This window comes from Grammomys surdaster, unplaced genomic scaffold, assembly GCF_004785775.1.
Source record: "Grammomys surdaster isolate TR1022 unplaced genomic scaffold, NIH_TR_1.0 125928, whole genome shotgun sequence".
NCBI classification, from domain to species: domain Eukaryota; kingdom Metazoa; phylum Chordata; class Mammalia; order Rodentia; family Muridae; genus Grammomys; species Grammomys surdaster.
Window position 1 is genome coordinate 2,276,181 of NW_021620751.1, and position 25,420 is coordinate 2,301,600.

The 25,420-nt window shown below is 39.4% G+C and overlaps 1 protein-coding gene across 2 annotated transcripts in view; it reads right to left on the bottom strand.

Moving 5' to 3' along the window:
- Positions 1–14,347: 14,347 nt before the first annotated feature.
- The window catches only part of Adamts3 (ADAM metallopeptidase with thrombospondin type 1 motif 3), a 215,308-nt gene continuing 204,235 nt past the window's right edge, over positions 14,348–25,420 (bottom strand). For both annotated transcript variants that reach the window (XM_028752617.1, XM_028752615.1), the window contains exons 19-22: positions 24,389–24,521; positions 22,184–22,391; positions 20,957–21,074; positions 14,348–17,388 (exon numbers count right to left, since the gene is read on the bottom strand). In XM_028752617.1, the coding sequence (XP_028608450.1) occupies positions 16,829–17,388; positions 20,957–21,074; positions 22,184–22,391; positions 24,389–24,521 (1,019 nt within the window). In that variant the 3' untranslated portion in view covers positions 14,348–16,828. The remainder of the gene's footprint in view (positions 17,389–20,956; positions 21,075–22,183; positions 22,392–24,388; positions 24,522–25,420) is intronic.

A 25,420-nucleotide genomic window follows, 5' to 3' on the forward strand; every position in this document is an offset into this window, starting at 1 on the left:
GTATTTCATTTTCTTATTGATATTTCTGACATTGTAAGATGGATATCAATGTAGTTTAACATCATGTTTTCCCAAGGACTAAAGAAGGTGGACACTTTAACGTACTTACTGGCTATCTATGTCCTTTAAAAATTCATGTCCTTAGTTTTTAAAATTATTATTAAGATATGTTACCTTTCCCTTACCTCTCTTCTGTAGGAGGAGCTAAGGTGGGAGAAGTAGAAAGGGGAAAAGGAGAAGAGGAGGAGGTAGGAGATAGGGGAGGAGAACGAGAGAAGGGAAAATGGAGATGGATGTTCACGTGTCTCCTGCTATCAAAGGTATATATATATATATATCTAGGTTGATATATCTAGGTTGAGTATTGGGTTACACCTCTGATTGAGTGGACATCTTGTTATTAATCATTACCAAACATATAAAGCCTTTGATTAATCTTTAAGCATTGGAGTCTCATTCTCATATTGGATGGTGGAATAGTCTGGGCAATGCCCAGCTTTGTGGAGACAGCATGGAAGATTGGCAGAGCCATCTCCCACACTGGTGTCTCGTGGGTGGCAAGGCTGGTGTTTCTGGCGGGCCAGTTCTAGCTGTGGTGCACATGTGGCCTCCGGCCAAGAAACATGGCGGTGGCTGAGCTAGGAAGAGCTGCTGCAGCTTGAATAGTCGGCTTGACCTGAGGCCATTTTAAATAATTATTACAACACTCTCCAACCCCTTTCATGTACCCCTCTTGTTTCATTGACTTTATTACAGTTACACAAATATATGAATAAGTATATAAATATTGCTTGGTGAATGCATTTAGTGTTGACTGTATGTGTTATGGTTTTAGGACTGACCACTTGATAATGGATAACTAAGTAGTGCATCCCCAAGGAAAACTATTTCTCTCATTCTCTCTCTCTCTCTCTCTCTCTCTCTCTCTCTCTCTCTCTCTCTCTCATTCTCTCTGCATTCCTTATTTTCCTGTAGTTTTCTTGTCTAGGGGTGGGGCCCCATGAAATGTCCCTCTTCCATGTTAGCATGTCTATTGATGTTGTTCTTGTTCAGATCTTGTACCCAACACCATATTATTGAGGTATCATGAGTGAAGCATCACTGACATTCTAGGAGGTACAATCTCATAACAGATTTCCTGGTCATCTGTCTCTTACAGTCTTCCTATCCAGTCATCCACAATGTTACTTGAGCCCTAGGTGGAGGTGTTGCATTGTAGATGTATCCACTGGGAGCTTCCACCCTATGACCAATTATTTTCTGCATTTTCATTAGTTGTGGTTTTCTGTGTTGGTCTCCATCTGATTCAGAAACTCTGATGACAAGTGAGAGCTATATGTCGATATGGGTATAAATATAAGTATTTAGAATGCATTTAGGGATTATGCTGTTTTATTAAAGTGGTTATTGGTTCTTGTCTAAGGTCCTTGACTTTACTAGCTCCTGTTATTAACTAAGTATCTAGTACCAGAAATGACTGCTTTCTTGTTGAGTAGTTTTCTAGTAGACAGCTATTGGTTACCAACTAGAGATGGCAGTCACTGTTGCACTCTCAAGGTACCTTTCCATGCTTGTTATTGTTGTGGTTCTTAGGCATCCTACCCAAGTAGAAATATTGGTTTCTTCTCCTCCCTGGGCAGCTTACATAGCATCTTCTTAGTATGATCAAAGCTAGTTCTCAGACAAGAGGCCTTCAGGTCAAATCCAGATCAATTCCTCTAAGCCATGTATCCAAAGCCCATGATGTCTTCAACAATAGGCCTTACTCTTAACTTCTGGGCAACAACCATGGGCAACAGCAATAGACTATATTGTCTCTGACCAACAATTCAAATGAGTGTTTCTCATGCCTGGTACTTGGATTTTAGTTTGATAGTTTATGGCTCTTGGGAAAGGAACATTGTCAACCCAAATATTATACCTTCATTTAAACTATATATGTATATGTGTATGCATATGTGTATATGTTTATGTACATATACATTTACATGTATTACATGTAATTTATATAGACAAAAATAATATGATTTCTTATGAGTTTTTCAAACATTGTAATAAAAGTTTTCTATCCTCCCTATCTTTCCTTGTATATTTCCTTCCTCTCCCTCCCCAATTAAATCCCTCTATTTTTCTACTTACTAATTCACTTATTTTTTGGTATTTTAATGGACACCTGTTGAATCAGAGAACTTGACTATATATACAATACACTATATCTACAATCTCTTCATGTCAATTTCAAATTCCCCAGTAAGGAGTGTTGTATTGATCATTAGCAGGTGCCCAGGCAAAAGAGAAGGGAATTTATGAGTAAGTTAAGGAATGAGAATTCTGTAAACAATCTTCTATAGGTAGATTTTTTTTTTGGTTCTTTCTCTCAACAACTCATTATACCTTTCTCTTTGTTCTAATAGTGTCAAGTCTCATGCAGGACATAAAGCAGGGGCAATGTTGTTTCTCATCATGAATGCATCCTCTTAGGCTCATTTAAGCCCGCTATATTTTTTCTATGATAGATTATTACATAACAATAAAGGATCTTAGTCTATCACAAAAATATCTGGCAATTAGAACAATCATTGCTTAACTATATAATTATTGATGATTATGACATTTTATTGCCTGAAGTATGATGTTAAATGCTCAAATACAAATTCAGAGTTAATGCTGTATTGTATGTAAATATTATAGATAATTGACTGAATCCCATTACTTGATGAAAACTAGTTCTATGTTAGGCATTGAGAAATATCTTACAGATTGAAGCTGGCAAATAGCACAGGCATGACTCTGGCATTGTGGTTATGTAGGCATATTCACAAAATCTCTGTGTATATGAATAGAATGGCAGGGAGAGACATTACTACCTACTGGAAAATGGAGGAAGCATATGTCATCAGGATACCTATTTCGGATTCTATGTATTCAGATTATGTTTTTCTTCAAATTATTTAAAAATGTTTACAGTAAACCAACTTGAGTTAACAAATTTGTAAGAGACAATGAGGCTTTAGCCAGTTATGGTCAAGCCAGGCAGTATCTAGGCACTCTAGTGGCTTTTAAAAGATGGGCTTTATTGACATTGAGAGCTTACAAATACATAGTGTACTGTTTCTGTTAATGTACCAACAATTTGGCATTCAAATGTCTTTATAAAGTACAATTCTGTCCACAGCTACCCTGGTATAAATTTACAGTGGAGCAACAAGTGTCTCTCTGGTGTATTCCCACTTTACCATGTCTGATATGACATTTACATACCCCATAGCTAACGATCAGTTAAAATTTCATCTTTAGTTTTGACACAGAAGAGGAAATAACAGAATAGTAGAGATACTTATCACTAATCCACAGAGCTCTGATTCTTCCTATATTTTGTTTTCTTTCCTAATCTCTAATCTCCCTTAGGAATTTCACACATGGCTCCAAACAATACCTAAAACAGTTCCTTGAGAGTGATTTGCTGATTTACATAAATGAAACTGCATCTATAGATCGTGTGGTTTCCACTCTTCCTCACTCTCATAAACTAGAGTGGAACAAACCTCCCTGGGCTTGAGGAGTCTGTGTGTGCATTGGTTTGCCTAGGAGTAGTGGGTTGAGTCAATGTGAATTTACATGCATGAGTTCACTGAGAGTTCCAGATTGCTTTCTGCAAGGACTGTGTATGTGACACTGTCTCCAGGAGCACATTCTGGTTCCTGGTTCCTCTTGTATATTAGCATTTTGATTATCTTGTTTATAATCTTCTCCCAACATTAAGTATATGAAAATGGAGTCACTTTACTTTGAAATTAAAAGAAAAAAATGTTCAAGATCTGATAGGAATAGTAATTAACAATTACTTAAAGAAATGGGAAGATATGCCATTTTTATAAATTAGAGAAATTTACATTGTAATCATATAACATGGTAATAGGTATATTAATATGATATGTTAATCTGATTGTATCCAATTCAATAAATTTGTAAAGATTTTTTGAAAATTTGTATTTCATTTTGTTGAGATGTCTTACAACATAGGGCTGGATGATGTGTCTTGTTATGTAGCTCAGGCTAGCTTTACAGTTATAGCAGTGCCGTATCTTCCTGAGTAGTAGGATTATAGTCACACACAAGCCTGTGTAGCTAAGCTGGGATTCTTTTTAAGTATAAGAAAATATGTCTCCTATAATTATTAGTGTGGAAAACAAGAGCAAAGATAAGGAATGAGTAATATGATTGAGAAAATATACTAAAGTGGCTTATAGACAACATAGAAATAGTTCTTTGATTGTGTAGTACATTTATATAAGATCAAGGCAATCCTACCTACCAAAGGAGGAAAAAAATTGTAATACAAAAACTCTTTAGTAATACATAAAGAGAGGAAGAGATTGAGAAAGGTGAAAATGGAGAGAGAGAGAGGGAGAGCAGGAAAAAACATGGAGAAAGAGGAAAGAAGCTGTCATTTTATAATATTTGCAAATGTATACACTTCTGGGATAGATAATTTGAGAAAAATGTCAGCTATCTGTGGTATTATTAATAGCATTAAAGAAGGATGTGTTAAAAATCATAGGGTAAAATATGATAGATTTGATTACATCAAATTTTATAGCTTATATTAATGATGTATAATTGTAACATGCACAGGACAATGAGAAAATAGACTTAAAACTGGTAAGAGTGTACTACACTATTTAAACTGAAAATTGTCAGCATGGGATCAGCAAAGACACATTGTCTGGCATAGTAGAAGGTCTCTTCTATAGCATTCAGGTGATAGAGAAACAGTAATAGAATGAACAAGGACAGGAATAGCTCTGAGAAAGAAACCTTCAAAGGTAAATATGTATCAGTACTGAAGATAGTCAGATTCACTAGTAATAAGAAGAAAGGTGAAACAGGCAGTTGGCAAACAAATCTCATTAACTAAAGCAGTCACGTTAAAACACATTACCTTCAAAACTGAGTGTAAGAAATAATTTCCAAATTATGCATCCCACTAAGTAGACTCACACTCATTAAGGATCAAATTCATAATTTGCCTCAAAGTTACATTACTTCCAGGTACCTGTTTGCAAGTTGTTGTAGGGGCTACAGAAGCTGTCATTGGAGGTAGAATCACACAGAGGACATGCCTAGTGATAAAGGGAAGGATCCTCAGAGCGGGGTACTGCTACTCTGCCAATTCTGCCTTTTCTTATTATAACTTCCCTGGTCTGACTGTAAGAAAGTTACTGCCTGTTCAAACCCCACTGGCCTTATGTATGTATACAGTAATCATGGTGTCCCCTCATAGTGCTAAAATACTTAAGGAATATATGAAAAAAAGTCAGCAAAAAAAAAGAGCCTACTGTATGAGTTAAGCTCCATAAATGTCACCTATAGTGATGGGTTATTCTTTGGGTGGCATTTTCATTAAAATTCATAACATTCTTATTTCTAATTATAAGTTACCGTATATAGCCATAGAAAGTTAGCACATCTGACATAAATCAGAGGTGTGCCTAAGTTTACCCTAAGTACCACTTTCAACATAGCATAAATTTCCAATTATTTATCACAGAATATTTTTGCTATTAGACGCTCACAGCAGAATCAAGATAGCACACAAAAAAAATCTTACTCTATTCCTTCGAGTCTGAGTTTAAAACCAGGCAGAACACACGTTTCAAACTCTGACTCTGAAGGAAGGAAGGAAGGAAGGAAGGAAGGAAGGAAGGAAGGAAGGAAGGAAGGAAGGAGGGAGGGAAGGAAGGAAGGAAGAAGGAAAGAAAGGAATTCAGTTGTACAAGACAGAAGGATGGCATTCAAACCACCTATGGAAAGACAAGTGGCTTAAAATCTTGCTTTACTCTGAACCCTTTCTTACGTTTTCCTTGTTTCCATAGTATTCTACTTCCCTGAGAAGAATCACGGGCACCTCTATTAGTAACAAAGGCATCTGCATCTATCACGTTATTATACAGCATTATAATTAATCCACATAATAACCTCATGAGATAAATTTTTATCTCATATGGATGAGGCAGGGCAGAGGAGAATGATGTACTCAGGATTCATGAGTGGAGCCTGAGTCTGGGAGAACCAAATATTCATGTTGCATTTCCCCAGTGCTTCTCAACTAAAATTAGAAAAGAACGGAAAAACAGATCAATGTTTATCCCTGCAGGCTGCTGAGATATGAACTCTTCATTTATAAGTACATACCTGAAGGGCTTCACTACACTTTGGGAAGGATCTCTCAGTACAAGCTACAAGGCTAGCAAGAGTAGAAACCAAATCAGTAGCCAACATAATTTTAATATTTTTGCTCATTGTAGAGGCATTTTCATCCAACCATGTCTATCTAAAGAAAAACAGTTAATTGCTAACAAAGATAATACTGTAATAGACCATTGTATTAAAGGAAGCACCCTGAGCGCATTGAGGTAAACCTTGGTAAAGTATGCGAATCATTGCTATTAATTAGTTAATTATATTTTAATGCTTAATATAGTCACTCAACCTCTATTTTCTGCTGGACTAAAAATGGCAATTATTTAATTTAGAAAGTAGGAATAGAAGTAGGAGTATTTTGTTTCTTCAAATATATCATTGAATATCACCAGTACTTAGCTGTGTTTGTAGAAGATATATATAATAAGCATACTGGTGCTTGGATCTAGACATACATAGTCTAGTCTCAGATTTGCTTATTTACTTCATCTTTCTAAAAGGAAGGAAAACTGCTAGTGTAGACTGAGTAGATGTGCCATACTAGCTTGGTAAACTCTCTGTCTGAACCACACAGTTTACATAGTGCCTTACCTTTTCTAGAAGCAAATTTTCCTTGGGAACAAAGATGTAGTTTACTTCTTCCTGATGTAGAGAAGTGAAAAGCAAGGAAGAAGGGGGTTTAACAGGAGTGAGAGTTAAGTTTTTTTCAGAGATAAAACTTTATGCATAAATTCAGGCTTTCTTGACCAGTAAAAGATTACTGGAGGTATCAGAACTTAAAATATATTGCTAAGTAAAATATTGAGTCTATCTCTCATTGCTCTACTAAGCATGGGATGCTTTTTTGTATGTAAATGTTTTTCTAGAATAAAATAGTAAGCCAGGTTGGCACGCGATTGCATTGTTTTAATATACCTGTAATTCTATTCTCTAGCCCCACCAGCACCTCTGTTGTTTATGTAATCCTACCCAAATAAAGATCATCTTGCTTCACTAACAAAAAGCACATATCTCCTCCGGTTTGCATGTGTGTCACCTTTATAAAGATTAATAACTAAGTGTAGAGGTTAAAAAATTAGCAAAACAAATATCCTTCCTGGCTTCCTATGGAATATATTTGAGTGGTATAGAGGTGATAAAAATATATATTAAGGCAATAAACAAAGTTGTAAATCAAAGTATTTTTAAAATGCATTGGTGAGACAATGAGATGGCTTGGGGCTAATGCTACTTGCTATCAAATGACTATCTTAGTTTTATTCCTGGAACCCACACAGTGGAAAGGGAGAATCTACTTCCATTAAGTTGTCTTCTGACTTCCACACAAGCCTTGTGCTATGCCCCATACCTCCCACTAAAATAAATGCGTGTAAAAGATACGTTAATTGGTGATAATTCAGGTAGGCAGGTAACATGAAAGTAGGAAATCTATGCTCATTGGCTTCAAATGCTGTCTCATGGTTTTCTTAGTCTGTGGGTTGGTAAAAAGCCAATCAACTATTGGGACATTCCAAGAGATTTGCATAATAGGTCAGACACACGAGTGGGCAATGAAAGTCTGAATATTAAATTCACACATAAGAGATAATTTGGAACCAGATCTGAAACATTTTAGTTCTCCACAATTGTGGAAGTTCTAATCAGTCAGTCTTGAAGAACCTTTCACACAGGAGCCTTTCCTGGGAACTTCAATCCACAAATCCCCTGTCGGCCAAGCATCACATTTTTCTCATGTGTGAAAACATATTGTTGTTGGAGATTGATATTCTCAGTATATTTGGTGTAAGAAAAGTCAACTCTGGTCTTTGGGTAGGCCTAGTAAGAGATGATGGTTCTTTTAAGAAATCGTCTCTCTGTCTTTAAATATCTTTCTCTTCATCAACTACTACCTTAATCATTTAGCAATCATCAACATCAATGCGAGACTCTCCAAAGTTCTGAATGATCTTTGATTGATTGATTGATTGATTGATTATTTGCTGAGACAGGATTTCATTATGTATGTAGCTCGGCTGTCCTAGAACTTGTAATAGAGACCAGGGTGGCCTCAGACTCACAGAGATCTTTCTGCCTTTGCCTCCTGAGCACTTGAACTTAAAGTAGCACTTCTCAACCTCTGGGTCACTTTCACAGGGGTCGCATATCATATATTTACAGTTATGAGGTAGCAACAAAATAATTTTATGATTGGGAGTCACCACAACTCTTGCAGCATTAATGAGTTTGAGGAACACTGGACTAAAGGCATGCACTACCACACCTGGCCCAACAATCTTTTTAAGGATATTGTTTTGAAGACTTGGAATAGATACATTATTTCCGACATATTTCAATTGCACACTAAATAGAACTGTACAAGCATTTAGATGCATTAAGAAACGATGACTTTCATTTGCCATACGTTTGCCATACGTTTGCCTTGTTTGCCGTTTTAAGACACTCTAGAGTCACACCAGCGTCTCCATGCTGTTTCTACTCAATGATTAAGTGAATGGCTACTTCACACAATGGCTGCTGAAGTAGTTTAAAATGCTGGGCTACAAGAGGAAGCAATAATAGAGCAGGACAAATGTTAAACAGATCTAAATATTCTTATTTATTTTTCATTAACATAAGCATATTTTAACCATTTCAGCAAAGATCATTTTCAAGGAACGTTGCTGTAGAGTGTAGAGCAAGCAAGTTGCTGGAGTCTGGGAAATTAAGCAAGGGCTTCACTGACAGTTCTCAACCAAGCATCCATGTGTGTCTTCTTTGTAACTTCCAGAGTATGTAGTCTTCTATGTCAACTTTAATTTCAAATCTGTACTCATGGCTAGCATCCCTCTAAAATCAACATATCTGGAGGGTAATAGTATAAAAATTGGGAAACTTACACTCTAATCTACAAAGTTTTGATGGACAATTTTAACAGTTCCATCACCAAAGAGATGTTCTGAGTCTCTTTTCTGTGTGTTTTATAGCACTCATGTGTGAGGTGATACAAGAGAGAGAGGTTAGAGGTAAATAAGGGTTAAGATAAGTCACAAGAAGTTTCTCTCTCATATGAGAAACTACACATTTAGGGGGAACTACTGAAAACTTGTAGCCAGACACTGTACAAGAACACTTGTAGTCTCAAGGACTTTTGCTAGTTATGGTGTGAATCATGAAATCCATTTAGTGCCTTGTTAGCAGGTTTTCTCCTCTGACTGTATCCCAAAGGATTCTAAGCACCGCACTCTCTGCCTCTATCTGAGGAAAGTCACATAACAAAAACCTGGAGTTCTCCATGCTAGTGAGGTATCTAGATATGCCCAGCATATTCAGCCAATGAATATAGACATTTCTTCTTGCAAAAGGTATTTACCCACCATCAAATAATACAGTTTGAGCAAGCGAGGACTTATGAAGAAGTGGAATTTATCTTCTAAATTTTACCTGTCATCTCATCTATCACTGCCTGCTATCCTTGATTACCACGATATCTTTAAATGCTTAACTGTTGACAGCCCCTAGTGGTAAAATTGAAGACTCCCAAACAAAATAGATCCTTAAGAGAGTGCATTATGACACCTTGTTGGGCTGCACATCTGCCTCACTACTAGGGTACTTGTAGCACTGCACACATGCTGCTCAGGGGAGGCAGAACACAGTCCACAATGGGGGTCCTCAGTGTGTATTTTCCTAGATGGGAAACAGCAGAGTCTGGGATGATTGATGTGGTTCCCAGTCTCCTATGTATCCAGATGGCCCTGGGATACTGCTGGGAGTTGAGAACATAGGTACCTGGTCTGTGCTTCCACTCGGTATCGTTATGGTCAGGCAGGAAGGGAAAGGCAGAGTCTGGGACAGGCAGAACCCGGTTTGATCGAGTGCCAACAGTACAGAGGGGCTAGGAGAGAGAAGACCTTCTCCAAGAGATTTAGGCATGGCCTCTCCCCACCCTTACTCCCTTCACCATCTCTTGGCCATCTTTGATGAAGAGGCAGTCCTTGCTTGCTCAAACTGTTTTATCTGATGGTGGGTGTAAATGCATACACCTTACTTAGGGTGAACCAGGGATTAAATACCTTTTGTGAGAAGGAATGCTCAGGAAGGGAAGCTCACTAGCTGAATATGCTGGTCCTATCTAGATACCTTACTAGCATGGAGAACTCCATGTTTTTGTTATGTGACTTTCCTGAGACAGAGGCAGAGTTTGAGGGGCTTAGAATCCTCTTGGGATAAGGTCGGAGAAGGAGAAAACCTGCCAACAAGGCAGTCTTCCATTTTGTGCTGAGCTCAGAGGCTATCTGGTCTTGGTAGACTTTATCCTTCATTTAGCAGCATGTTCCCACAATACCTCTTGCTGAAGATAAGAATTTGAACCTGTTAAGAAAGGGAATACAAGGTTTGAGATGGCACATTGATCATGGGAAGCTGACTTTTGGTGAGGTTTCAAGGACAGATTTAACTAGGGCATGTTAAGATACTTGTTATTTGTTGTAGGGAAACCCTCCAGCCTCCCTAAGCTTGAGGCTTCCACCAGGACCTGCCCTGCTTGCAACCACCCACAGACCCGTTCTTTGTTACTTCTACTACCCAACTCAGTACCCAGACTTCCCAACCTGAGGTAAACTAGGCATAAACTACAAAGCTATACATGACAGATCAGATGGAGGAGAAGACATTTTAGAAGGGGAAACCAAAAATCAAGGGAGCTGACCAAATATGCATAAGAATTAAAGACAAGAAACAAAAGAAAGAAAAATGGCATGATCATTACTCTGTGAAACACAGACTTGAAAAGAACACAGAACACAGGACTCAGGCTCCAGAAAAGATGGGAACTCTGCTTTGAGAAATGCTGAAGTAGAGCTATCAACAGAGGTAAGATGCCCAGGAGGCACTTTGGTATAGACCTGAAGGCATATACACAGACAGAGAATTAACTTTGTAAGAGGTCATTTGATATAGAGGAGCCAGTCAAGGTGACTGGGCGAGTGGGGCCAGAGGGAGCTTCCCTGGGTTGTGTTATAGTCTCTTTTGACTCATAAATTATATAAAATATAAGCTGTAATAACTAAGTCAAGGTGTAGTTAATAGTTTGTTGTGGCACCTATATATGTTTTCAGGAGAATGAGCTTGTTTGGTTCCACTCTAGAGACGAGCTAGATTTGAGCTAGATCCATGGTATAGACAAGGGAGCCCCAGAGAATTTAATAGGAGATAAACCTTACAGCGTATGAATAGAAAGTTTCAAACTCACCTTGTCTGAAGCCAAATCCGGAACTCCTTCCTATGAAATGCTGTGGAGAACTTGGAAAAAAAAAAAAACAAAGCCAAATCCCCATACCAACCCATAAACCCGATGTTACTTTTGACTGGCTCCCTTACCCATAAAACACCCTTACCCAGAGGTTTCTCTCTCTTAAGGCAAAGCCCAGCTGACTGAAAGAGCTCATGCCTTCTGAAACCCAGGCTCCACGCTTTGTGCTGGAGATGTGAAGGCACCTGTCAGAGTTTATGCTGCTGTGTAAGCCACCATGTAAGAATCTGAGATGTCTAAACAACAACCACGAGCCCAGCAGCCTATGATTTAGACAGATCTGCAAAGGTAAGAGGGAGGTACCGCATCTGAGTGTTCTCAGGTCCTGTCTAGTAACATGGCTCAGAGAGAAGACGACTGAAAACGTAAGAGAAGCCATCCAGAACTCTGGGGCATATGTGTTCTACAGCAGTCCTTAAGGAACTCATGAAGTGAGCAGATGGTATGTGATAAACAAACTTGACTGCCAGGGACCAATGAGAAGCCCAAAAGAAAGTTTGTCTGAAGTCAAAAGTTCAAGTTATGTGAACTGTTCTTCTCAGGAATGTAAACAGCCAGGCCCCCTTTCTGCATGTCGAGGAAAAGTGTGTCACCCTAAAAAGGATTTGATGACACTAAACTTGGGTACAGTGTTTTGATTCATGATGCATCATGGGCAAGGTAAGATGCCTTGATGCTTTTAGTGATCTCCAAGGTTATATGAAAGACAAGTGAAGCCTACACAGTCTATTACCTCTGCCCATCTCTCTGCCCATGGGCTTCTGTTCATATGCTCTAGGGCACAGAAGATACATGGAGTCATAACTTTGGTTTTAAAATAATCAAACTAAATAATCCGAGCTCTTGATCATCCCAAAGACTTTTTCTGTGAAGAAAAAAATTATAGTTGCAAAATGTGCAATACCTGTCAGATATGGTAGTTTTCTTCTGGGTTATCAATGTTTATTTTGCCTAAATGGTTCTATGAAGTATGGGCTGTTGAATTTCACAAATAAAAGAACTGAGGATCGGATACATGAAGTTACTCATCCAAGTCACAGAGAGCCGACGACAAGCAGGCCAGCAGTCTGACTTTACCACTGGTGCTCTTAACTAGGGCACCATTCAGTCATAGGTCAGAATTCTTATCTCTGCCAAAGAAATGGAAAACAGATGTACTCTTCTACCACTGAGAATTTCTTTTCCACCTTGAACTACTATGAGCCTTTTTCTATGTGGTATTCAAGCAGAGCGTTCAAGAACTTTTCTCTGCGTAGACACAAGTGTTATGTTAGCAGATCTATTCCTTAGCAGTGACAATAGAATCTGTTCCTTTCACCTTGGGGCATGATGACTGTGTCTGAAATGGAGCTGGCTGGAAAAATACTAACTTTTCAAAGCAGCTCTTTTAATACAAGGTTAGTTAGTACTGTCTGGAGCACAGTTTTGCTCACTTCAGACTTAATCAGGACAGAGCTAACTGATGAGGTAATTCTTAGGTAAAGTGACTGATAAGATTACAGTGTAGCATCTTTGCTCTGGAAATCCAGAGATCTCAGGTTCATGTTAGTGGATTATGTTTTCTTTGCATCATAGACAATATAACGGGTCTTTAAAAGTTCACCTTGAGCTCTGCTTGAAATAATTCAAAGCACCTGGGACCAAAGAGAATTGTTTTAGTTGATGATGTTTGTGTGAACTGAATGGCTTTTCGAACTTACTAGGTTGTAAGCAGTTTTGATAGTCATTTTGCTTTAACACATCTTTAGCAGGTGATATTCTCTGGCTTTTTTTTTATCCTTCTCCTATTGATTTTTTTCTTACATAACTTAAATTTAAAAGACTTTGAAGCATAAAGGAACTACAAAGTGTGTCTAGAAGACTGATTTTGCTGCTGACTGCAAAGTATATTGATGAAACAAATGTGTGGGAACCCATGCTGCTGCTGGTATGAGGGACCATCAGCCAAGTTCCCAGGAAAAATGCTAGCTGGCCATTTAGTTTGATCATTGTCTGGAAAAGGCAGACGGATAGAAGAAGCTAAAAATCTTCGAAATCAATGACTGGAGAGCATTTATATTGAGTTGTTACATCAACTTTTAAAGTTGTTTTTCCCTGAGATTTCCCAAACCATCTAGTTTACTTACAAGGAGACTGAGCAATTCTGATTCTGATGTAGACAGACACCAGAAGTCAGCTGTGGTTCAACTGTACAGTGAAAGTTGAGGAGGATTATATAGACAGTGGTTTGATGTCCACTGAGAAGCGCTATGCATTTGGCCCTGTGCTGATTTACATGTGTTACTTCATTTTCACTGTACTGTCAGAGCTCTGCTGTCCATGTCATTGCTGAAGAAAGTGAACATCAGAGAAGTCGCCAGAGGCTGCCTGGGTATGAGGTGGCAGGTGGAGGTTAAACTCAATTCTGCATGCTTCGCCCTTCAAACTGGCATCTGCGCCCTAGTGTCTCTTTACATAGTAAAAGGCATCCGTTCACTGTGGTGTTCTGTTCTTCCTTGCTGTCTTGAGTCCAGTGTGAACCCCCCCACACAATCCTCAGATAATCATGGCACAAAGCTGCTGGGCGTCTCCCACACTCTGAGACTTCACATGGGGTGGGGCGGGGAAGGAAGCTCTCTTTTCTTCATTACATCATCAGCCTTCTTGTTCTTCTCTTACATAGTTCTGAGGGAAAGACTTCAGCAAAATCCACCTCCCATGGCTTCTTAGCATCTTTAAAACTGCCATTTATCTTGAGAGGCGGAAGCAAGAGATTCTCTAGCATCTTCAGTGAAAGGTTATTGTTTCACTCTATTGGAGGAAAAGATACATTCCCACAAGCACCAAAGAAAACTAGCAAGGCCACGCCTCCTCTTTCACGTTTTTTTTTTTATTGCTATGTGTTCCCAATACAACAAACAGCATCAGTAGTGTACACCTTGATAAAAAGGAACTTTCAGCTTAGAAGAAATAAAAGCACATAGGTAGAAAGTGGAAGGAATATATACATCTTATGGGAGGTGTATGTGTGTGACCATCTTCAGATTCCCTGTGGACCAGATGTGTGTACACCCAAGCAAACTAGAGAGAATTTCATTCTGGTGAAGTGTTCAAAAGAGAGAGAAGAGAGAACGTTTTTAAGGCTCAGGGATGACTTAACTATCAGGAAATCACCTAACTCAACGTTTAAAATTCTTGCATGAAGTAGCAGCAATGGTTTCGAGGTATTGAGTCATAGCTTAGGCTGTTCATCTGTGATGGTTATAACACAAAAGGCCTTCCCAGGCTGTGCTTTGAAAGGATTAACACATCTCTACTTCAGTCTGCGGAATGGATTTCTAGACATGTTTAGAAAATGACTTTAAAAGCATGCTCACAACACGTTTGTCTTTAAATGCAGTTCAGGAAGTACTCATTACGTACTTAAAATATGTTTTGTTTGAAGCAGAGTCTTGCGACATGGCCCAGGCTGGCTGCATGCTCACAGTAATCCTCCTGCCTCAGCTTCTGAATGCTGGGATGACAGGTGTGCACCACCTCACCCGGCTTTAGAAACCTTTCTAATTCATTATTTATTAAACAGCTAGCTGAATTCCTGACTATTTTATGCGTCCTTGAAGGGGAACAAGTTACTCTGTATGGACTACTTTAAAAAAATGTAAAAATTTAACACAAGCTTTGCTTCTTGGGAGGTTGTGGCAAGTGGATCACAAGTTCAAGGCCTGCCTGGGCAACTTAGGGAGATCCTGTCTTGAAAGTATAAAAGGGGATAGAAATTCAGCTCAGTGATGGAGTGCTGGCTTCGTGTGTGCTAGGTCTTGGATTCAATCAAGCACTGCCAAATTTGTTCTTTTTTTTTTTTTAAAGTAAGAATCTGTTTGATTTTTGTTCTTTGAGTTGGCCGTGTGCTCAGTTTAAATTTGTCCTTTCTGCACAGAACATAGCACACAACTCTAATTATGTCTCTCTAGTTTACTAAAATGTCATTGATATTAGTGTCAATATTAAAGACATAAAAAGACTATCAAGAAAAAAATCAACTCTTAAAATAAATATCTTCAGATCTGTGTCCTATATACAAGTACTATACATCCTCTCCCTGGAGGGAGCATTTCTGGCTTTATGTGAGCATGTTGGTCACTAACAGAACTACCGCCATGGCACTGCAGTCCGATGCATTGTGACTGGGAACGTTTAGATATGAACCATGCAGAAAAATAAATATCTCAACCATGACAAAGACTCTCTTCCTTGAACTTGCTTTCAAAGCACTAATGTACTCAAGTGTTAGTTTTAGCCTGATGATACTTTTCTCAGCACTGAAAGAACACACAGAACACATCTGTGATGATCACAGTATATCAAGTACAATTGATAGCACACGAATTGATAGCATCGCCACCGATGCCCTTTGATGTGATGGCAAGAAGGTTGGGCTTTGTCTTGTACAAGCTTAGCCACTGCAGCCTGTGTGCACAGACACATGGCGACACCAATCCTGTTTCCTTTGTTGCAAGAAAGGAAGGCAGTAGATTAAATGAGTCACCTGTACATCTGCAGTGTCAACAGATAACAAACAGCAAACCCTCTTTACATTGTCAGTAGCTGTAATCCCAACTTCTTCTACCTCTTCTGCTTTGAAATCAACCCATGGAATGTCACATAAGGCAATACTCGATGACAGGCACCCTAAAACATCCAGAAATGTAAGATAGTAAACAATCACTTGAGAACATCTTAAAATAATACTGATTTCTGCAATGTACAGTATTTACATGTCAGTTGCAAATTTGCTCATACAGTATTTCTAATATAGATAAATAGGAATACAAGTCTAAGAATTATTTCCAAAATTTCTTGAAGCGTGAACCACTGGCATTTGTTTGGGTTATTCTTAACTGTAGCTTTTAAAAAAACAAACGAACAAATCAGCTGATATGCGCAATCGGCTCCAGTCTCTATTCTTCCTTAGAGAGCAACCCTTCCCGTTTCTTTTTTGTTTGTTTGTTTTGGGGAGAGATGTTCCTGGCTGTCCCAGAACTGGCGGCGGCCCTCTTGCCTTAATTTCCCAACTGCTGGCATTCTAAGGCAGAGGTCACTGCTGCTGCGACTCTTTCCTTCCGAAAACAGTCTTTGGCGCTTTCTTCCAATGGATTCTGGTAAACAAGTCGATGGGGAACAGGAGGAGGATGGAAGCAACTAAAAAGTGAACCAGCACTTCCTGTCCTTCCATGTATAGAGGACGTGAGTAAACTTTCTGTGGAGAGTACCGCTTTTTAACAAGCTGTATGCACCATGCAGGGAGGGAGGCTGTCCAGGTTTCCCTTTGACTTCTAGCTCCACTAGTCTGCTTTCTCATCTCTCTGAGGTGGTTGACCTGGTCGGATGTCTTCTGCTAATACTCTTTGCATCTTTCTTTGGTGTTCTTGTCTGGGGAGAAGCACCTATTGAATCACTGATAGCAGGAGAGGGGGCAGCAGCCACAGAGGAGGCAGAATGGAGGTGATCTGTCTTTATGGATGAGGAAGATGGTATTGATACCAGCGTCTTTCTTCCAGCCTGTTGTGCTTTCTTCCCACGGGGGAAGTCAGCAGTAGCTCGACTGCTAGCTCTGAAGGCAGCATCTGCATTGGGATTTGGCATGGAAGAGATGCTACTCAGGGATTTCTTAGCACGGGTCCCTGAGTAGTAAGGGAGAAAGGCTGTAGGCATTACTAGGGACCTAGGGAGGTCACTAGGGCCAAAGATAGCATCACTGTGGATTTCAGCAGCTTCTTGAAGGTATGGTGGTGGCAGGGTACCACTACGCTTGCTACATGACTCACAGCATAACTTGTTATACCCTGGTATGGAGCAATATCTTGCTAGCACCTCCATTTGACAGAATATGGACTTATCACCCAAACATGGCTCATCTGCAAAAACATAAAAAAAACACACATGCATAAACCTGAAAAGATCAAAGAAACAAAAAGTATTAACAAATACAAATAGGATGGATAGACTGTAATAGATAACTTTTGTTTTGATTTTTTAAGGCAGGACTCTATAGGGCTGAGATTATAAGCATGTCCCACAACACCCTGATAAACCAAGCAGCTCTGTGTTTACAACTCACTTGGCATGATCACTGTTTCACTGTCTCCAGCAGAAGCTGTCAGTTCATTGAGGGGGAACGCTATCTTTGAGACAAAACTGAGATATGTATCTGTAGGAGGAGAAAAACTGCATTCATTCTGAAGATGGTGAGAGGCATCCTTTTTAACTGTGTAATATTGAAGTTTGCCTTTCTAATAATTTGCCTCTGCAATGATTTTCAATTCACAACTAAAATGAATATTAAACACTGCTTCTGTAGCTAATTAAATCATTATAACATTTTAGCAAAGCAAACAATGGCCACTTTGACTAAAATAGAATTGTCTGGCTTGAAACCAAGTTTCATGTTGACTACTGGGCATTCTTGGGTTCTTATTAGAAAACAAAACAGCTCTATAAAATGTGTCAACTTTGTTCTAAGTAACTCATATTACATTTAATTTTATGGAACTGACAGTATGTTATGTTTATTCATATGACATATGGGGATATTTATAGAGACAAATGTGGTCCTGTACCATTTAAAAAGCAAAGTGTTATATAGCACCTATAGGCCATCATTATGTAAGAATACTCTTCAAGGTAACAAATCTGTTCCATAATGCCAAAGAACTTCTGAGAGTTCTTTTTAAGAGGGTCAGTTGTTGACATCGACAGCAGACTACTTTCTTGTTTCATGTGCTGTTCCATGTCCACATCCCAAGCTGACAGTCACGCTGTTGTGACATTTACAGGCATCAAGAAGAAGGATATCTCCCCACCATCAACACCAAAAGCTGATATTCTAATTAAACTACTTCTTGACCTGTACATAAAATTACATAGTACAATAAAACATTTATGTATACCGTACATTTAATTATTTGGATACCTTATGCTTGCTAAGGTCATAGCTAGGTGGTGCTATTGGTGACTAAGGATTTGTGAGATTTTTTTTTAACTGCAGAAATATCAGTTCTTCGCTTGGGAACTGCATTTCCTGTCTGTCTTGTCTAAAAATAAGTAAACTGTCCTGACTATGACTAAGGCTTGTAGCCTCTGCTGAGGGAGTCTTTCTCACAGACATTCTTTTTTCTCTATCATGTTAACACCATTAGCCTGCTACCGACGGGAGGATGGGCCCAGAAACATCCTCTGTGCATTAGAAAGGCTGAGATGCAACTCTTGTCTGAATGTGAGCACCTGGTCACTGCAGAGCGACTGACAGCCCAAGTCTCATTAGGTTCGAGAATATTCTGTATGGAGGAGTGAAAGATACTGAGGACAAGCTTCATCCTAATTTTGTAGGCACAGATGAGCAGGCCTTAAAGGCAAATGAATATTATAACCAAATATATTCATATACCAAAATCGATCATTAAAGTAACAGAAACTTTATAGCCTTTTCACACCCCCCTCCTACGTCATAAGAACTGTGGGAAAGGAGCTTTATGTCAGACTTCAAAAGGTCATCAAATCTGTAGTTTACGACCAAGGTCTACCCTACCTGTTTGGCTGAAACAGCATAGAAACTTGTGATGTCAGAACCCCCCAAATTGGCTTTAAACTTCGAACTCAGGACAGTAAAGCTCCCGAAACAAATATGGGCACACTAACACAATAATGCTGTCTCCTCGGCACATTGATTTTACAATGTCTCACCCACTACCACCAAAAGGAGCAGGTAGATCTGTGCTGACAGGCAGCCATGTGCACATGTTTGAGCTAACAGAATCAACAGAGCTTACCAAGAAAGTGTTTGGCTCTGACAGCAATAGTACATATGGACAAATTAATACAGCAACAGGAAGTTTTAAAGCGTCTAACTGGGCATGGTTTGCTTCTTCATTTTCCCCCTTTGTGTTCTAGATTGAAAATCACTTTCCAAAGGAAACAGCTAAATAAAGAAGTCCTATGTCTCCCCCTTGTGGCCATGTTGGTCCTTACCATTTCTCTTTCTTTTTTTTTCGTTTAAAAAATGAAATTTTATTTTAAAATTAATTTCTATAATTACTGTCTAAGAAAAATAAAATGCAGTCATAATAATAGTTACAGAAAATATCCAACATTAATTAGTGATAAAAATAAAAGTATTGGCAAATTAGGACTACAAGGGACCCAATGTAGTAATCAATATCCATAAAAGAATCTACGGCAAATATCAACTGATGGTGAAACTTTTAGAAAAATTTCACTTTTATTTATTATTTTTCATCTTATTCTATTTTTACATTTTTATTATTTAACAGTTTTAAAATTTAAATATATTTTGCTCATAATCTTTCCCTTCCCCAAGTCCTTCCAGAATCTCATCCCTAATTCAACTTTAAGTTCTTTCTCAAAGAAAAGAAAGAAACAAAACCAAATATGATAACAAAAACCTCCAAAAAAAACAAAATAAACCTCCTACAAACAAACAAAGGAAAAAATCCACCAAGTGTAACCAAATAAAAGTGTGCGTGTGTGTGTGTGTGTGTGTGTGTGTGTGTATGTGTGTGTGTGTGTATGTGTGTACGCTTTCCATGAGGCCTATCCTTTAATACTTGATTAATTTTCCCTCTTTCAGCAGGTATAAATGACAGACCCTAGTGTGTTGTGGTTTAGTCTAATGGCTTGTATTATGTTAATTGGGCTCCCAGAATTACAAGAGAATCCATGTGAAAGAAGCTGAGGGTCCCCACCCCCAGTTGGTTTTGATTGGTAAATAAAATGTCTGGGCAGAGAGACAGAGGTGGGACTTTTACCATTCCTGGGCAAGGGAGCAAGAGAGGGAGGAGGAAGGATATAGGAGGATAAACCAGATCTGAGAGGTTCAGAAGAGAGAGAGCATAACCATCATCTGCCACATGGAAGTTAGGAAGCGGCTCAGCCATTGAGCTGTTTAAGGCATATTAAGATAAATAAAAAAACCTAAACTTTTACTTTCAAAATATAACTAGTAGGGTCACTCAGAAAACTGCTTGAGTTGGAGATATGTACAAGGTGTCTATTTTGGAATCGCACTTTGTACATATGAGTAGTGATTAGAAAGGATCTTAAGGTTGAGTCACATAATTTCAGTAGTATCTCTAAGCCTGCTGTAATAATCTAACTGTAATTCTGCAAGAGTATAAAGGTAAAGAATAGGTGGTGGTGGGAAGGTAGTCCCCAACAGAAACTCACATTGAAAAACGCTACTTATGTTTGACACGGCCCCACCCAGTATCCCCCAATGCACTGGTTTAGTAAATTGGTGATGCTGGCTCTATTTCAAACAGCATTCTCAGGCTATTATTTCCAGTGGTGTCTTCCTTTGACTATTTCTTGGTAAGCTAATGCAAATTCCAGACCTTATGCTGAAAGGACTTTCTGCTCTCTGAGGTTCAACAATGTCACAGTGTTAAGAACCATTAGTGATGCTCTTACCATTACATGGAGGCAGCTGGCAGGCTCTGACGGACTCTGGCTTTTCGCCATCACAGTGGTCTCCAGTCCTACAGAGAACCTGTCTCACCTCTGTTCCTTCACCGCAGGTCACTGAACACTACAGAGACAAAGGCTGCAATTACAGATGTTGATTCTACAGAGCCAAGGAACATGCACGCTCCTACCAGGATCTCTAACCCCCACAACACACACGCCACAAACCACTTGCCAGCTCTGGAGTTCACTCTCTATGGAAGAGATGCTGCACAGAGATTCTGAAACCAGATAATCCTGGACTCATACTTTGGCTTCCTTGCCAGGTCCTAGTCGGCAGCCCCCAACTCCTTTATTTTTCTTAGAGAGAGCAGAATTTACTGACAAGAACTTTCAAACTAAGCTGAAAAACTTCTGTACTGTTGAGATAGACCAGGCTGGGAGAAACTCAGTTCTAGGTCTCTAAGGGGAATGGACATTTCTCCATATTATCCCCTGTGGACGACTGGTCCTTTCTTCTCTACCTGCTTTCTGATGTTCCAGCTTTCTATGAGCCCTCTTATTTTGAATCCTTAGAAATATCAAGGACAGGTGGTAATACAGACAATAAAACAATGATCCAGCCAGTCACCAAATACCATTTAACCCCAGGCTGTGGTTATACACTGAGAAAGCAAGGCACACTGTCATTGGACTGAGGGCAAGAAGAGACTAAGACAGGCTTCACAATTCTCTGTCCTGAGTAGGAGTCTAGAGCTACTCTGGTCCTTGTCCTTTAAAGGCAAAGGAAGCCTTGCTAAAAGGGATCACAAGGTACTGAGTAAGAAGTTTGGATTACGGTGGTGAGCCTTGGTGGAGGGAGAAGATATGGTTAGATCAGAGACAGGGAAGAACAAGTCACATGAAGGAGTATGCTTGGACAAGCATGATTTTGGAACAAGAAAGCTTACTTTACCAGCTAGAACAAGGATAGAGTAAAAGGGGTGGAGGGATGGGTACACAGGGTTACTGATGTCTAGGGTCTTCCATTCTGTAGTGAATCAGAACTTATGTGAGAGGAAGTCACTGTGATATCAGAAGATTTGGGGGGGGGGGCTTTCAGATACCTCCCTCTCACCAAACACCTAATCACAGTTTGTCCCTACCACAGTTATTAATAACCACAAATACTGTCTGAAATTATTAATTTTTTTCCTAACCCCTTCACACACTGCATGCTAACAAACACCTCACCTCATTCCAGGGCCCTGTTTTCCACTGGGCTGGGCAGGGCATTCTGTTACAGGGCCGGCGGCTCTCAGGACGGTCTCCCAGGCAGTACTTGCTGTGCACTGAGCGGTTGGTACCATCCTGGAGTGGCTGGAGGCAGCGCACGGTGCGCAGCTGATACCCAGAGCTGCCGCAGCTTCTGCTGCAGTGTTCCCATTCTTCCGCTGCCCAGCTGTGGGAGAAGAGGGAGCAGTGAAGAAGATGCCTAGGAGTTTCCCATCTTATGCACTGTATGGGGGAACAACTTTCTGACAATGACAATGGGCCCAACACTTTGCTTTTGAACAACAGAGGGATCTGGCTAGTACGCTCTTATTCATGAAATATTAACCTCACTTACCATTTCAATATTCTAGCTTTCACTCTTGTTGGACCTCAGTGAGCTGAAGAGGAAAGTCATACATGCAAGCCTTGATAGAAAGTACCTCCGTAAATGCACCTAATAAAAAGGTTTCCTCAGACTAATGTTCAAAGCTATCTCCAATGGGACATTCCCGAATCCCAATGTCACCTACAGTGGGTTAATGCTGAGTCAGCTATGATTACATTCTCTCATAAGACATGTCTCTTTAATTGAAGTCATAATTGAGGCCTTCAAAAATGAGCACAATTCTCTATTCTAAACACCGTATTTCATTTTGACAGCTAGGTCAGTCTTAAACTACGAAAATCAAAGTGTACTAAGGTATCGATACACTTCTATGTTGGGACTTTGTAGTTATATAAGGGTCAGATAATCTGTATGCCTCGAGTATTTGCCTACTGACTAAGCAGATGGAAGAGGGAAAAGACTGACAAAAAAAACTCAAGGAATACGTGGCCGATGAACGGCATGTAAGAAGGCAGACCACAGTGAAGTAGGGAGCAAGGGTGGAGGGTGGTCGTGGACAGGAGAGAATGTGAAGATGACAAAGGACTCCCTCAGATGCCTTCAGAGAGATGGGTTGGCTGATCTACCAAGAAGCATAATTCGTATAGGTTAACAACAGTGTGGTATGCATTTCAAAGCCGTGAAGATATTTATGAGTGTATACCACACAGAAGAGCCAAGTGTCTGAGTGTTTAAGTATATATTAATTACCTTGATTTTTAACATTATCAAAATATACTTGTGTACCATAAGTGTAATTACTTGCCATTAAATTATCTCTCCGAGTACACAGTATACTAGGAAAGATACTTATGATGGTCCCTTTCATCACTCGGAAGTTGCATTCTGATGACAAGGCTTTAAAGAACTTAGAAAGATGAGAAAAATATGTCCTATAGAACTGAGAATCAAAATGACCACTAATTTTCAATAGCTTGGGAATCTAGCCAAGATAGGGACATATACTTTAAGATTCTGGGAGAAAACAGAAATGTCTACCTACATGTGAATTAAGAAGGGAGAGTAGGAGCAAGACACGTCTCATAATTGTACTTTAACCTCTTAGATGCTGTTCCTAAGTATCTACAGCTAAATATATATATATATATATATATATATATATATATATATATATATATATATAAAAATTATACTTTAAGATCCTGAAGAGACTAGTACCTCTTGCAATGGATAAATGAACCAATAATAGGATGTAATTGATTCAGAATACCCAGGGAGAAAGGTGTGTGAAAGCCAGGCCGAGTCAGAACTCTAACTACTAGGATACCTGAGTATTTAATATTTAGATGTGACTGGTCTTCAAGACAAACAGTTTTACAAAGAAGGAAGCTACATTCTGCTCTTACAGCATGGCTTACCTGTTGAGACTCATGTGACATTCACCCCAGATACTACTGTCAGTAAATAAGTCCATGTTGTTAAAACCAAGAAAAAAAAGGTTAAGTGTGCTCTATAGTATCGAGGAATGCTGGATCTCTGGAAGAAACTCGACATTTAACATGTAACCTGTCACTTCCCCCGAGAGTCAATGGGTAGACGGCAACCCATAGATGAAAATGGGTAATCAAATATCAAAAGAAACAAAACAACTATAAATAGATTTGTATTTCAGGAGTTAGGAATGTAGGGAAAAGCAGGGATCATCGCTTTATATATTCCTTGCCCTTGCAACAAGACTGACTACTTAATAGGTAAATGTAAAATCTTTGAGTTGAACAGAACATTAAAGGCATTCCCATTCCCACCATGGCAGCAGGGTCACGTGATTCAGTGCTTACAGCGGGTGTATGCAATCCTGAATGTTGCACATGCGTCTGATGGGTTTCGGCTTTTTATTGACCTCACAGAAGCTGCGGTGAACCATTTTACTGTCGCTTTTCCTCCGGCATCCGTATTTTGTATACTGGAATCCTGAACCAGAAAGTAAGTTTTGTTTACTTACTAATGGCAAGCATTTGAATATTCATGAATGCACTCCTTTAATAACATCTGCGCACACATAATGTGCCAGGTACCATGATAGGTGTTACCGTTTAGAAGTGAATGGAGATGAATTTAAAATTAAAAGGCCCATTTTCTCAGAACTCACGTTTAGTAAACACTAAAACATGTTTAAGCAGTACCCGTGAACTTGCGGGTGAATGAGATAGAGTGTTCACACTGCTGTGCGAGAGTAGGTTAGGTAACCACTGTGGTGATCAAAGGTGACTAGCATGGGCCTTTACAGAGCTCAGTGATGAACTTTCTGCAGGGGTAGAAATGAACACACAGGCGAGGCCATTAGCTTAGCTGATGGGAAGGGACAAAGAAGTCTTACAGAGCAACCCCTCCTTAAGGACAACAGTGACGCTCAAACTGTTCTACATAAAGGAGATGACATGACACCCGTGCCACATACAGGGAAGAATCTGAGACAGGTTGAGTGCTTCCGGTGGGTGGAGAGCATGCGATGTCTGCTTCCGGTGGGTGGAGCGCATGCCGTGTATGAAGAGGAAGGAGGTGAGAAAGCATTAGATCTACAAAGTGGTGAGCCCCACCCAGACAAGCATTTGGATCTGGACATCAGTATTTTGATATTTGTAAAACAAATGAATCCACAGACAACAAACCCCCTTTACTAACTGAAAACTTCATAGCCCATATAAAAATTGTAAGGGAGCCGAGTATCTATATGAATTTAGATTAATCATCTCATTAACAGTCCAAATTATAGCTTGCAATACACGCATGTTTTCCAGGTTGCAGACCTCTGGATCCTTCACTCCTGAACATTTCACATTACTACAGAATAATTCGTAGACGATATTATG